Source organism: Anabrus simplex, chromosome 3 (assembly GCF_040414725.1).
Source record: "Anabrus simplex isolate iqAnaSimp1 chromosome 3, ASM4041472v1, whole genome shotgun sequence".
Classification (NCBI taxonomy): Eukaryota; Metazoa; Arthropoda; class Insecta; order Orthoptera; family Tettigoniidae; genus Anabrus; species Anabrus simplex.
Window position 1 is genome coordinate 274,384,574 of NC_090267.1, and position 13,492 is coordinate 274,398,065.

General features: G+C 40.3%; 1 protein-coding gene across 4 annotated transcripts in view; it reads right to left on the bottom strand.

Moving 5' to 3' along the window:
* Positions 1-13,492, bottom strand: part of LOC136866248 (heme transporter FLVCR2) — a 118,284-nt gene that overhangs the window by 60,139 nt on the left and 44,653 nt on the right. For all 4 annotated transcript variants that reach the window (XM_068226671.1, XM_068226670.1, XM_068226673.1 and 1 more), the window contains exon 5: positions 6,104-6,207. In XM_068226671.1, coding sequence (XP_068082772.1) covers positions 6,104-6,207 — 104 coding nt within the window. The remainder of the gene's footprint in view (positions 1-6,103; positions 6,208-13,492) is intronic.

Below are 13,492 nucleotides of genomic sequence, written 5' to 3' on the forward strand. Positions count from 1 at the left end.
TCGCCTGAAGCAGTGACGACACAAACTACTCTAACATTGCCATCCTTTCCCTTAACAAGCTCAACAACTCGTCCCAATGGCCAATCCATTCTTCTAGTGTCATCATTGCCAACCAAAACAATTTCTCCCAATTTGAGATCATGTGGCTTATCCTTGCTGGCAAATAACTTCAACTGACCTAAGTACTCAGTACAAAATCTTTCTCTAAGGTTCTTTTTCAGCCGGTGGCGATACTGCAGCCTTTTCCGAAGATCAGTTGCTTCGAACAAGTCATACTCAGGTACTCCTACTTCTTCTATGTCATATAGAAACATGTTTGGAGTTAGAGCAGCCAGATCTGATGGGTTGTCTGACAAATAGGTTAATGGCCGAGAATTTATGACGGTTTCGCAGTCACGGAAGATTGTCTGCATCTCTTCATAGTTGACAGATGATCGACCAAGCACTCAACGGAGAAGAGTTTTGAGCATTCCTACTAATCGTTCCCACCAATCTCCCCAACATGGCGAAGATGGAGGATTAAAACGCCAATCTATCTTCCGCGCTGAACTGTATTGTGAGATTGCATACCAGGCCAGTTTGTGACAGGAGTTCTTAAACCCAACAAAATTTGTTCCCTGGTCACTGTAGACAATGACAGGTCTTCCTTGTTTGCTGCAAAAACGTCTGAAAGCTTGTAGAAAGCTGTCTGTGGACAACGATTTCAATCGAACTGCACGGTAAACTCCGCAAGTGAATAAGCAAACTCATGCCTTCTTCGAGGTTCCATCATCGGCTTTGATGTAGAGAGGACTAGCAAAATCAACTCCAGTAACTTCAAAAATTCTTGCGTCACGCACTCTACTCTCAGGTAATGGTGAAGGATGAGCTGCCAACCTCTTTGAACTGTGATGTTTACAAATCACGCAGGAGTTAATAACAGCTCTAATTGTTTGTCTACCTCCTAGAATCCAATACTGTTGCCTCAGAATTGACAAAAGTATCTGCGTACCAGCATGACAGTTCCTAAGATGGGCGTCCATAATCAGTCGCTGAACGATTGGGTGATCAGCCTTTGGGAGCACAACGGGATGATAAAAGTCCCTGACATCATCCCGGTTAGATATCTTGGTCATCAAACGAATCAATCCCTGTTTGTCAACAAATGGAAGTAAGCTCTTTAGTTTGGAATTGAAAACATCTATGAACACGTCCTCCTGCACCCACCGTAAAATCTTCCTTTCTGTCGTGACAAATTCCTCACTTGTCAGGTCACGATGTATGTGTTGAGCTTTGCTGATGCGACAGTTGGTCAGAAAGCGCAACATCCAGCCTACCATCCTTACAATTTTCTTGTACTGAGAAAAATGTCGGTAATACCAATCTTTACTGATGTCTTCTGAATTATTTGATATCAATGAAACGACATTCTTCCTCCTCTCCAAATTTATCTCTTCCTCATTATAAAAAAAGTCAGTTTATGGCCAGCAGTCTGGATTTTCTTTCAACCAACCAGGGCCCTCCCACCAACGGCATTGTATCAACTTCTTCACAGAACATCCACGTGATGGAAGATCTGATGGGTTTTCTTTTCCAGGAACATGTCGCCATTCACAACCAACTGACAGTTCTCGTATCTCTTTAATCCGGTTCATGATGAAAGCATCCCATGCTTCACTTCGCTGAATCCAAGCAAGAACAGTTGAAGCATCTGTCCAAAAAATTGCCTTAATATCAGGAATACAATAATCCTTTACAATCGATGCATATAATCTCGTTGCTATTGAAGCTGCTAAAAGTTCCAACCTGGAAATGGTTAATCCCTTGCCTGATTTTCCAGTTGGTGCAACTCTTGGCTTGGCAGCTACCAAGTGAACACTCACTTCACCCCCTTGCTCAACACGCAGGAATACAGCCGCTGCATATGATGTCTGGCAGGCATCTGAAAAAATGTGAAGTGTCTAGGAGTTGTTTGGGCTGTTGCAGTTAGACAACCAACGAGGAATCTTAACTTGAGCTAAAAGAGGAACTTCTTCAAGCCAACTCAGGAATTTCATTTTGATTTCTTCATTGACTTCTTCATCCCATGTCAAACCTTCCCTCCAAGTCTGTTGAAGCAACAATTTTGGTATTAATGCTACACTACATGTGACACCCACCGGATCAAAAATTCTATGGGCAGCACTCAAAATAACTTTCTTTGTTATTTTCTCGAAGCTAATCAAAAGAAAGTTATCTATGTTGATTGCTAGGGAATCATCTGACTTGTTCCATAAGAGTCCTAACACATTGGTAGGTCCGGAAACGTCATTACTTCCGGTCAACTCCCACCCTCGAAGACAAAATTGCCGTTCCCTCATGCCATCTGAAGCTACATCAATAAACTGTTTAGCTTGTTCTTCATCGTCCAAACCGGCAAGGCAATTATCAACATAGAAGCTATGGGTAGGAATCTCCACAAATGACTTGGGCCATGGTGACTTCCCTTCCTCACACAGTACTAATGTATTTTCAAGGTGAAGTTTGATGCATGATTCTAATAGAAAAGGACTTGGAGAGACTCCAAATACAACACGACAATGTCTGTATGTCTTGAGACTTCCATTTCTGTCTAACCACAAGAATCTCAAAAAAATTCTGTCTCTTTTGCAAATGCTGATCTGGAGAAAAGCTCTTCTTATGTCTCCAACAACTCCCACCTTCTTCAGTTGGAAACGTGCCAAAACAGAAGGTATTTTCTCAATTAAATTAGGGCCTTTCTCAAGACATTGATTGAGGCTGGGCTGTTGAGGCATCGAACACGGGGCCCACTGGTGTTGTTGATCCAGGTTTCACAACGTGATGATGAGGCAAATAGTGGCAGTGAACATCCATTTCCTGAGGAGGCACCTCTTCTATCACCCCTTCCCTCAGCCAATCATCTAGTACTTCCTGATAAGCATCATAGTAACCTTCAGTCTTCAATCTCTTAACAGTAGACATCAGTCTCTTCAGTGATAATTGGTAATTATCAGGCAGTGGAGGATGGTTCTCAACCCATGGGAGGTGAACTTCAAACCACTCTTCTTAATTGACTAATACTGTATCAAGGAAATGTTGCTGTGTAGTAGACTCAATCTCAGATCTGCTGAGTTTCTCAGACGGATCACTAATCCCTAAAGTATCTAGAGTTCATAAATCTGTGATGGTGGCTTCTTTGGTTAACATGCTAGATACCACCATGGCTAGATTCTCATTGCTGGGTGTGATGTCAGGAATTTTCCCTGTCAATGTCCAGCCAAGAATTGTCTCCATTGCTACTAGTCCTGAACTCAATTGTACCTGTCTACCAGTTCAAAGTTTGCCAGCAAAATCAGCTCCAACTAAAATCTCAATATCTGCCGAAGAGCCAACATCACTTAACTCTATATTTTGCGAAGCAAGTTCCTGCATCCAAGGGCCATCTAAAATAGGAGCAATTCGTCTGCAGATCTTCCATTGTCCAAGCACGTCAAAATGGCAACGGTATGATTTGTCCAATTTAGAAAGGTAAAGTGTGAAAACATTGTGTTGCATGACTTCCGTGGTAGCTCCTCCAAACAGTGAATGCTGAATTAATTCCTGAGAGCGTGGAACATACCCCATTTCAGGAGCAGTGCTGGCCAATATATATGAGCGATGAGATGCTGAGTCGATCAAAAGTCTCGCCTTATGCATTCGATCAGTACCGGTACTTCTGACATAAACTACAAGTGTTTGCATTAAAACATTGCAATGATTTACTACAGCTGCGAGGGCCTCATCTTTAATATTATTATTATTATTATTATTATTATTATTATTATTATTATTTTGGATCACTGGCTGAGCAACTTCATCCCCTTTGCCACATCGCTCTTTCTGAATCTGTCCACACATTAATGCAAAATGCCCCTTTCCACAAATGACACATTTGGGATGATTTTTACATCTCTTAACTAGGTGCCCAACTCGCAGACAGCAGAAACATGCCCTATATTTATCCACTACTTGTCGTCTTTCTAATAAAGACAAGTCCTGAGCTTTGATACAATCTTGAGAACTGTGACCAGAAGAACAAAATAGGCATTTTCTCTCCTCTTTAGAGGCGGTGAGCAGCCCTGCAGCAGTGGGAATATCATTTGAAACAATTGTGGATTGCCTCACTGCACCTTTTGCTGTAGGCTTTGTGACTTTCGCTCTAGATTTATCCTCATCCCTGAGACCGAAACCAGCCATTGCCATAGAAATTCTCTGTTCACTTTCGACCTCAGATCTTAAAAAGTCCATGAGTTGTTTCAGCCGAGCCTTTCCGGGGTCCCCACCCTGTGTATTAGCCTCTCGTTGATGTGAAGCTAGAGATCGTTGCCATGCTCGTAGAAGTTCTTCAGGCAAACAAGTCTCCATGAGTGGAAAAAGCATTGCTTCACACCTATCCTTGGTAACCTTTAAAGTTTCCAGAGCCCCTAAGTAACTTTCAAGCCGATCATATAACGAGCATAAGGTCAAGCCAGAGGATGGGTTACTAGCTTGCAATACTAGCCTAAGCAACTCTCTAACATATACTTCAACTAGTACATCCCCTCTCCCAAAATGGGACTTTCATGCTTCCACAGCCTTAGGGTAGTTCTCAGAAGTAGCAGGATAACTACTGACCATTTCTCTGGCACGAGAGCCTTCAGTAGTGGCTTGAATAAGATACTGGAACTTATCCGAGGGATCTAAACTGGTATCTTCATCAATTTTTCCAAACTGGGCCCAAAACTGTAACCAGTCCTTCGGTTCACCACTGAATTTTTTAAGTTCTAGAAGTAGAAGCCTATACTTTCTTTGAGTAAATGAATCAACACTTGGGGCACTTTCACTGATAGTATTCTGCTGTTCTCTCTCTCTTAAGATAGCAGCTACCTTAATCTGCAGGTTATTAAATTTACAAATTATATAATCAGTGGCACTAACCTCTTTCTCTAGGTCATCCTCATCCATATCTTGCTCCAACATCAAATCGAATATCTGCTGGTCCAGTGTCTGTAGTTCCTGATGTTTCTCCTGCAGTAAATTAAAGTCTGCTTCAATGACAACAGGATCTGTTTCTTCACTCTCTAAGTTGTTGACGATCTTATTGTAAATCCGCGTATATGCACGTCAATGAATCACACGAACTTTCGTTACCTTATCCATTGCAATTTTAAGCCTTGTCCTGTCATGGTCGCCAAGTGTGAGAAAAAAACTACCTTTATTCTCGCTACTAAACACTCTTTAATGCTACAATAACAACATTTTGATTTAGCATTGTACAACGATTCGTAGTTCATCTTTGTAAAACAACAAAAGATCCCAATCCACTCTCTTGATGTGCGTTTCTTTGCTTATTCCAAAGCCCTCGAAAACAAATCTAAGGAGTAACAAGAATCAAAGAGGTTACACTAACTGATCTCACACAACACCAGGGGATACTCACTCCCTGCATTTGTTATCTGCCTGCATATAATATATATACATACAACAGTTGCCCCCTCTCTACCACAGGGAGGTGAATGTCAGAATTTCACCGTCATTGAAACTGGGACCAAAAGGCATTTCCCAGTTTCTCTGGTTCTTTAGAGAGGAATGGCCATACCATGGTGCAATAAACTCATTCGTTGACCTTCAAGGTCCACATTCTTATTAGTCCTGTACATAGTTAGCCGCTGAAGTCGACCAAAGCCGGCAAGTGAGACATGCTTGTAGCGGCAGCTAGTAACTGAGTAGAAGTAACAGTTTTATAGACAGCAAGAATATTTTCCTGATGGATCGTCGTATTGTAGAGACGCATGAAGAGGTATTGTTGGCAAATTTTCAACTGGTTCTCTTTGATATTATGATACCAATTTTAAGTTAATTGTTATTAAACCTGCAGAAATAATACATTAGCATGAAGACAGAGATAGTCTAAAAATGTGTACTGTACAAGAAAATCATTCATATGATTTTACAAAGTACTTTTAAAGCCTGATTTAATTTTTTTGAAGGAAAAAAGTGGGGGTCGTCTTGCATTCAGGGTCATCTTGGATTTGGAGAAATATGGTACTTTCTTCCACTACAACTGTTAAGGAAGTTCATACTTCATAATATAAGAAAGTCTCACTTGAAACGGCGTGTCTTGTCCAGGATTATACCACACCCTATTGCACCAAACATGCTCCCAATAATAAAAAGGAGGCCCACACGACCAGCAAATTCTTGTCCATCCTGTAACAGAAAATTGAGCTGAATAAGTATTTGCCAAATTGTCATTATATTATGAGTTATTAAAACTGACTGTCATTGCCAAAAGTGATTGGCTTGTAGTGTTGGCTATTGAATGCATGATTCGAAGCAGTGTATCGATTCATTGAAATGTCCGAGTGAATCGATTCACAAGAACGGCGAGCTCACGGCACACGATTCAGCTTACTCCAGCGGACAGTGCTGAGTGACGCACTCACTGGACGTTGATGGGGAGCCGAGCTTCCGCTGCAGGGAGACAGTGAATCATGGCACATCGAAAGAATCGTGAACGAGCGCAGCTCAGTGAGACACGTGATACACACGGCTCCTTATCGGCTCACTGGACACGCGGAGAGCCGAGCTTCCGCTGCAGCGAGACAGTGAATCATGGCACATCGAAAGAATCGTAAACGAGCGCGGCTCAGTGAGACACACGATACACATGGCTCCTTATCGGCTCACTGGACACGCGGAGAGCTGAGCTTCCGCTGCATTGAGACATACAGTGAGCCATGGCACACCGAAAGAATCGTGAACGAGCAAGGCTCAGAGAGACACAAGATACGCACGGCTCCTTATCGGCTCACTGCAGCGATACATACAGTGAGCCATGCTACACTGAAAGAATCGTATGCTATAATGGACTCTCGAGCTCAGCTCATTTGAAAATAATACCCATTTGCATTCACTGTCCTCTTCTTACAGGGAGGTTTAAATAATAGATGGATTTATTTGCAGTGTTAAAAAGGTAGTCACAACATAATTCTGAAGTAGCTAGTAAGTAGGTAGGATATTAGGTTATACTATTTATTAGTTTAATGAATCTTAGTATTATAACTTAGTTGACATTTGACAATTAAACTCGACTCTAGCCTGCCCTATGACTAAGAGTCATGCTCATGACCTTTCAAAAGTACCTGTTTTATATTGGGAAGAACGGCTCAGTATTCTCTCAGTTCATATCTCACATCGTTGGACAAGACTTCAATCATATGTGGACAGACGCAATAACAGTATGTTGAATCAGAAAACCAGCGGGCTACTGTACATCTTGGGTAGCCTATACAAAATATGACGATTTAAAAAATCCTCAGCTGATAGAAAAATACATACTTTCAAAAATGACTGAGCGAGTTGTCGTGCGGTTAATAACGCGTTGCTATGTGCTTGCATTCGGGGGATGGTGAGTTTGAATCCCACCGTCAGCAGCCGTTAAGATGGTTTTCCGTAGTTTCCCCATTTTCACACCAGGAAATGCTGGGACTGTACCTTAATTCAGGCCATGGCTGCTACCTTCCTAATCTTAACCTTTTCCACCCTGCGTCGCCGGAAACCTTCGATGTATTAGAGTAACTAGCATTTTTTCTAAGAAAGGAGTCCATAGTATGAAGACCAGATGGCAGCTGCGAGCACTGAATGCTGTTGCTGCTGTCTTACCAGCACATACTACACAGATGCAGTAGGAGCGGTGACCAATGAGTCGTGAATCGGATCACTGTATCGATTCAGTAACGTGAACGGAATCAAATGAATCGATTCAGTAAAATGAATCGAATGTCCCATCACTATTGGCTTGGCATTACTTCATATACAGTTAGTATTGATGGCACTTTATTACAGTAGTGGTAATAATAGTAATAATCATTTTGCCTCTGCTACCAGGTTGCAGACCTTCCATTGTGGTGACATATATGTAACCTGCCTATCAATTTTGACATTCTCATTGTGCTGTTATCTAATAGTAAAATTAAAACTCTTCTAGATGGTGTCTAAGTTTGAGTCGGTCATTTTATCGAGTGATGCTAAGTGTGCAACTAGAGGTCTTTATCAGGCTAACAATAACATGGAGTGACAAGATTTTTACCCAGCATTCAGAAGTCTACTGGTTTATTATAATAATTGTAATTTGCTTGATATGGCTGTGATGTGTATCAAAGAATATGACATAGTACAAAGATCACATTTTTATAATTAATTTGCATATATCTCTGTCTCTACCAGCCTCCATCATTCTGTTATTGTAGGCAAATTGTAATAGTGGTGAAGAGCAGGACAGTTCATTTGACAATGTGTTATTGGAAGTAAACATAAGATGGAGAAATTGGATTGTGACACAGCTCAGAAAATTTGCATAATAGGTAAAATTTGCAAGATTAAACGTTTGTATTTTCTGTTGCCTTTTAATGTAAGATATTTTCATACAGTAAAACTCATGTAAGTTGATTATCTGCATTCTGGTCAAAGGTGGTTAACATATAGAATTGGTTCATACAGTAGTAATATTAGCATGGAATGTTGGTAAGGTACCTTCAGATTTAACAAAAGCAGTAATTGCACTTATCTATAAGCAAGGGAACTGGAAGGATTGCAACACCTATCAAGGTGTATTATTGGTTAGTATACCAGACAAAGTATTCACTCGCATATTGGAAGGGAGGGTGCGATCAGTGGTTGAGAGGAAGTTGGATGAAAACCAGTGTGGTTTCAGTCCACAGAGGGGCTGTCAGGATCAGATTTCAGTATGCGGCAGGTAATTGAAAAATGTTACGAGAGGAATAGACAGTTGTGTTTACGTTTTGTAGATCTAGAGAAAGCATATGACAGGGTACCGAGGGAAAAGATGTTTGCCATACTGGGGGCTATGGAATTAAAGGTAGATTGTTAAAATCAATCAGAGGCATTTATGTTGACAATTGGGCTGCAATGAGAATTGATGGTAGAACGAGTTCTTGGTTCAGGGTACTTACAGGGGTTAGACAAGGCTCTAATCCTTCACACCAAATACACTGCTTATTATTTTTGTTGTCAAACTTAGATGCCACTGGCTGATGAATGTTGGGAGGGTCCCTGATACATGGTTGGTGTTTCTTTACATAATTAATATTGGCAATTTCGAGTTCTTATTTTTGTCGAAACAATTCTTCTAAATTTCGTAAGGCTGTAACAGCAGATTCAAGTGTTAATTTTGCTCCAACTGTAGCCTGTCATTCAATGACTAGTCCCACATGCTTATAATTATGCCCATAAGGATCATCTCATCATCTAGATTTCTCCAATCACAATTTTTCGCAAGGGCATGTAAGTCTGTGATAAAATTTTCCATTGTTTCTGACGATCGTTGCTTCCGACGCAAAAGTTTTTCTCTTTTCTATAGTCTTCAAAAGATTTCAGAACATAATCAAAATCATATACTTTGTCATTGGGGATCACTAGGAAAACTAAAATGTCCTCCGTCTTTTCCCCCATGCAATAGATCATCATATCAATCTGTTTGTTATGTGGCATCTTATCTAGCTAACTGACTGAACGGCATCGTTCAAGTTGCTTCTTCCAACTAGGCCAATCATGGTGTTTAAGTGAGAATGCATCAGGGGTACACACATTTAGGTTAACTTTGGTGTCTTGTATGGGAGTTTGTGTTGTTTGGGACATGATTGATGTTTTCTCTGCTATGACGGACAACTTGTGTTGCTTTTGAAACAATCCTTTTTTTCAGACTTAGATGAATCCTCCAACATGAGCTTTGTATTTATGTTTTAGAATCAGGAATCATAGGTAAGTATCATTGTATGTATCTGTTTTGACATTTGACACTTGATACTGAATCCGTCTAATTGATCACTAAATAAAGTCCGCATATGACTGCGCCATGTTGTATCGCACACACATAATTTCATTATATTATTGCCAGGATAATGAACACTTTATTTAAGTACAAGTTCACAATTACACACAACTAGAACAACTGGTACCGGGCGAGTTGGCCATGCGGTTAGGAGTGCGCAGCTGTGAGCTCGCATCCGGGAGATAGTGGGTTTAAACCCCACTGTCAGCAGCCCTGAAGATGGCTCAATTAAGGCCACGGCCGCTTCCTTCCCATTTCTAGGCCTTCCCTGTCCCATCGTTTTCATAAGACCTGTCTGTGTCGGTGCGACGTAAAGCAACCAGCAAAAGAAAAAAAGAAAAAAAACAACCTCATAATCAGCTGACCGTCTAGTCACCATCAACTGTCCATCACACACAATAGGTTGCACACATAAACACCAGTTGAGCATCAAAAGTGATGCCAACCTCACAACAGGGTGGAATATCTTAGCATTCACAATCACAAAGAATGGGTACCGTCCACCTAATCAATACTTTATTATGTCTTATTACTATGCGGTACCCGTTTCGACCTTCACAGAGGTCATCCTCAGCTGGTCACTCTTTTAAAACAACAAGAAATCGCGAAGTTAACTATAATGCACCCGAAACTACCGACCGCAATAGTGACGAAAGCAGATAAAGGCAACACTGCTGTCATAATAGACAAAAAAGAATATGTAACCGAAACCCAAACAGTGTTTTCTAAATAGTACCTTTCAAATTAAACGTAAAGACCCCACCACTAATATCCAAAAAAATCTGAGAATATTACTGAAGAATACTCACTTTCTTTTAAATCAACAAGAAATCGCAAAGTGCCAGCCAGCCAGCCTAGTACTTGCTTACATTACTAGGGTTATTCCATTCATTCTTCATTGATCTTATAATTTTAAGATCATTTTCTTTCTGACTTAATACTAATAGTTCACTATTACTAAAAAAAATTCTTCTAATCACTATAGTTTCTTTATATACTTTTAGGAAATGAAATTCTTCTCTCATTTCCCCACACAACACACATCTTGCATTGTCCTTTTCCATTGTCCATCCCTTGTTTTTGTGAATTCCCATCATCCACCATATCAGCCCTCTTCTTTCTCTTCTGTTTATGTTACTTATACTTACATTAGTTTCCTTGTTTATCATATTAAATACCGAGAGGATCACCTTGCTCCTGAACTTAGACTTCAACAACTGTTTTTTAATATCCTTGTTGTTGGCAAGAAGTTGTGTTTACAGTGTACTATGTCTTCTGGTATGGGCTACAGCAATTTGTTACTTTCATTGATCTGTCTCATTCTCATCCGTGGCTTTGACAATATGAAAGTGGCCAAGGTATGAGCGATGCTAGTAATATCATTCCGTATACAGCCAGTCCCTGTTATGAATAATGTAAAAATATTGCTCATAGGGTTGGTTGGTGCATACATTTCAGTGGGCTTGGCATACTGATGTGCAATAGCAACTTCTGGCTCGGTGAGGAAAGCAACGGAAAACTACCTCACTCCTCATTTCCCTAGTATGCCTCTTCAGTGATGCCTAGGCTATCTATGATAGCTTTTGGTGGAGTTTTGGAGGATCAAACCACCTTTTGGGCTGAATGCCCAAAATACGACCCTTAGTACTATTCTCTTCCATAATGTAGCCTCACCCCTAATCATGTCTATCTCCCAATAATTATCCAATCTCAACCTCTCTAAGATACTTTTAACCTTAACTAACCAATAATCTTCATACATACTGTCCCTTTGGTGTTGTTATGACCTCTGCATGAGCAGACCCCCCTCACCTCTTCTGATCCTTAACCAATAACTCATAATTCTCTTTAAAATGTCTACTTGGATATTCTCATCACATCTTGCACCACAATTTGTTGTACAGTATGGCAGTCCCATTACAATTTTACTAAACTTACTTACTATTTGGTTCAGCATGTCACTCTCCTCCTCTACTCCCTATATCTCGGTACCATATAACATTCTGCTCTTTACTACAGCTTGAAAAAACAAGTTTTGGATCTTATAGTTTATACGGTATTAGGGAACTTATTTTCTAAAATCTTTATTACCGAAAGCACTGCCAGTCCTTTCCATTTTGTTTTTCTTATTTGATGAGTCCATTTCCCATTGCTACTTATATATATATATATATATATATTCCTAAGTACTGAACCGTACCCCTCCCTTACCGATAATATATGACATAATATAATACGCACATCGGGAGATTCGAGGCGTGGACCGCTGCTAGAAGAGGCCAAAGACACAGCCCTGAACTGGAAATGACCCTAATCAACAATGCACAACAGGGATGAGACTAATACTACTAGCAATAAAATTAAAATAAAATTTAAATGAGGGTTTATTGATGTAATAAAATTCAAAAGAAAAAGAAAATGAAGCCAGCAATTTAAAGTATAAAAAGGATACATACATGTGCTCATTTGGTTCAGTCGAGGTACTAACGTAAATGCGTGAGCATAGCATTCCTCAAAACACCAACCTTAATATTAAATTTACGACGTGCTCATGGTCTCAATTGTGATCACACTACATACTGAGCTAATCTGAATACAATCCACATGGATTAATTTGGTTGTTCTTTCCACGAGATTAATTACATTGTTTACATATGCATCCATCAAACTCCATGATCATCTCAACAACAATTGCAATAGAAAGATAAGATCCCCAAGTATCCGGGAGAAGAAACTCAGAGCAGATAAAATAAAGGAATGCAGGTATCAGCATGGCACAGAGAGAAAACATCTCTGGACCAAAGAAACAATATTCAAAATCCAAAGAGAATCACAGGCAAGCACATAGCCTGAATATAAGAAAGCCAACATGGCGGCCTCGTGGGCAAGCTAACGGCCAAGACAGAGACCAAGGCAAAATGATTAACACCGTACCGAAAACAAACACAAGGTACGGAAACAAGATCAAAGGGAAAAATTAAGCTGACCGATACGCCATCTTTTCACTCTCCTCACTCACCAACACACACCCCAAACATTCAGACATTGCCAGTATCGGCAAACAATGCGAGCAGTTTGTGTCAATAAGTTGAACACAAACTCTCATGGTCACAAACAAAGGTCTCACATATGTCAGAGATAGTGTGCACGCCGCAGACAATTAGCAGTAGAATAACAGGGACCCAGTGGTCACGCATAATCCCATCAGCTTACGCACTCCGTACGACACGAATGGATCTCCGCGTCGATACGCAGGGCATACATTCATTTGATGGCAAAATACATTAGAATGCAGTGCGCATAAATAGAATTGATCAGAGACCTAGTTACCAACATTTCACAATCACAATAACAGCAACAAACACGCAGTCCATTCACGCTGCAGAGCAGAAAGATGCATATCAATCAGCTATGATTAAAAGCAAAAAAAAACTATGAGATAACCATAGAACCAATATATATACAAGGATTACCATACTTGCAATATTAGCCGTCAAAATAAAAAGAAGGATGGCAGTATAGGCTGAGTTTAAATCTAATAAATACCCATCTATAGCTCAGAAAAGCCACTCCGATCTATGTGGAGTCCATTTTATATTCCTCTCTCATAACCACAACAAACATTTGAGTCAAAGAGATAAA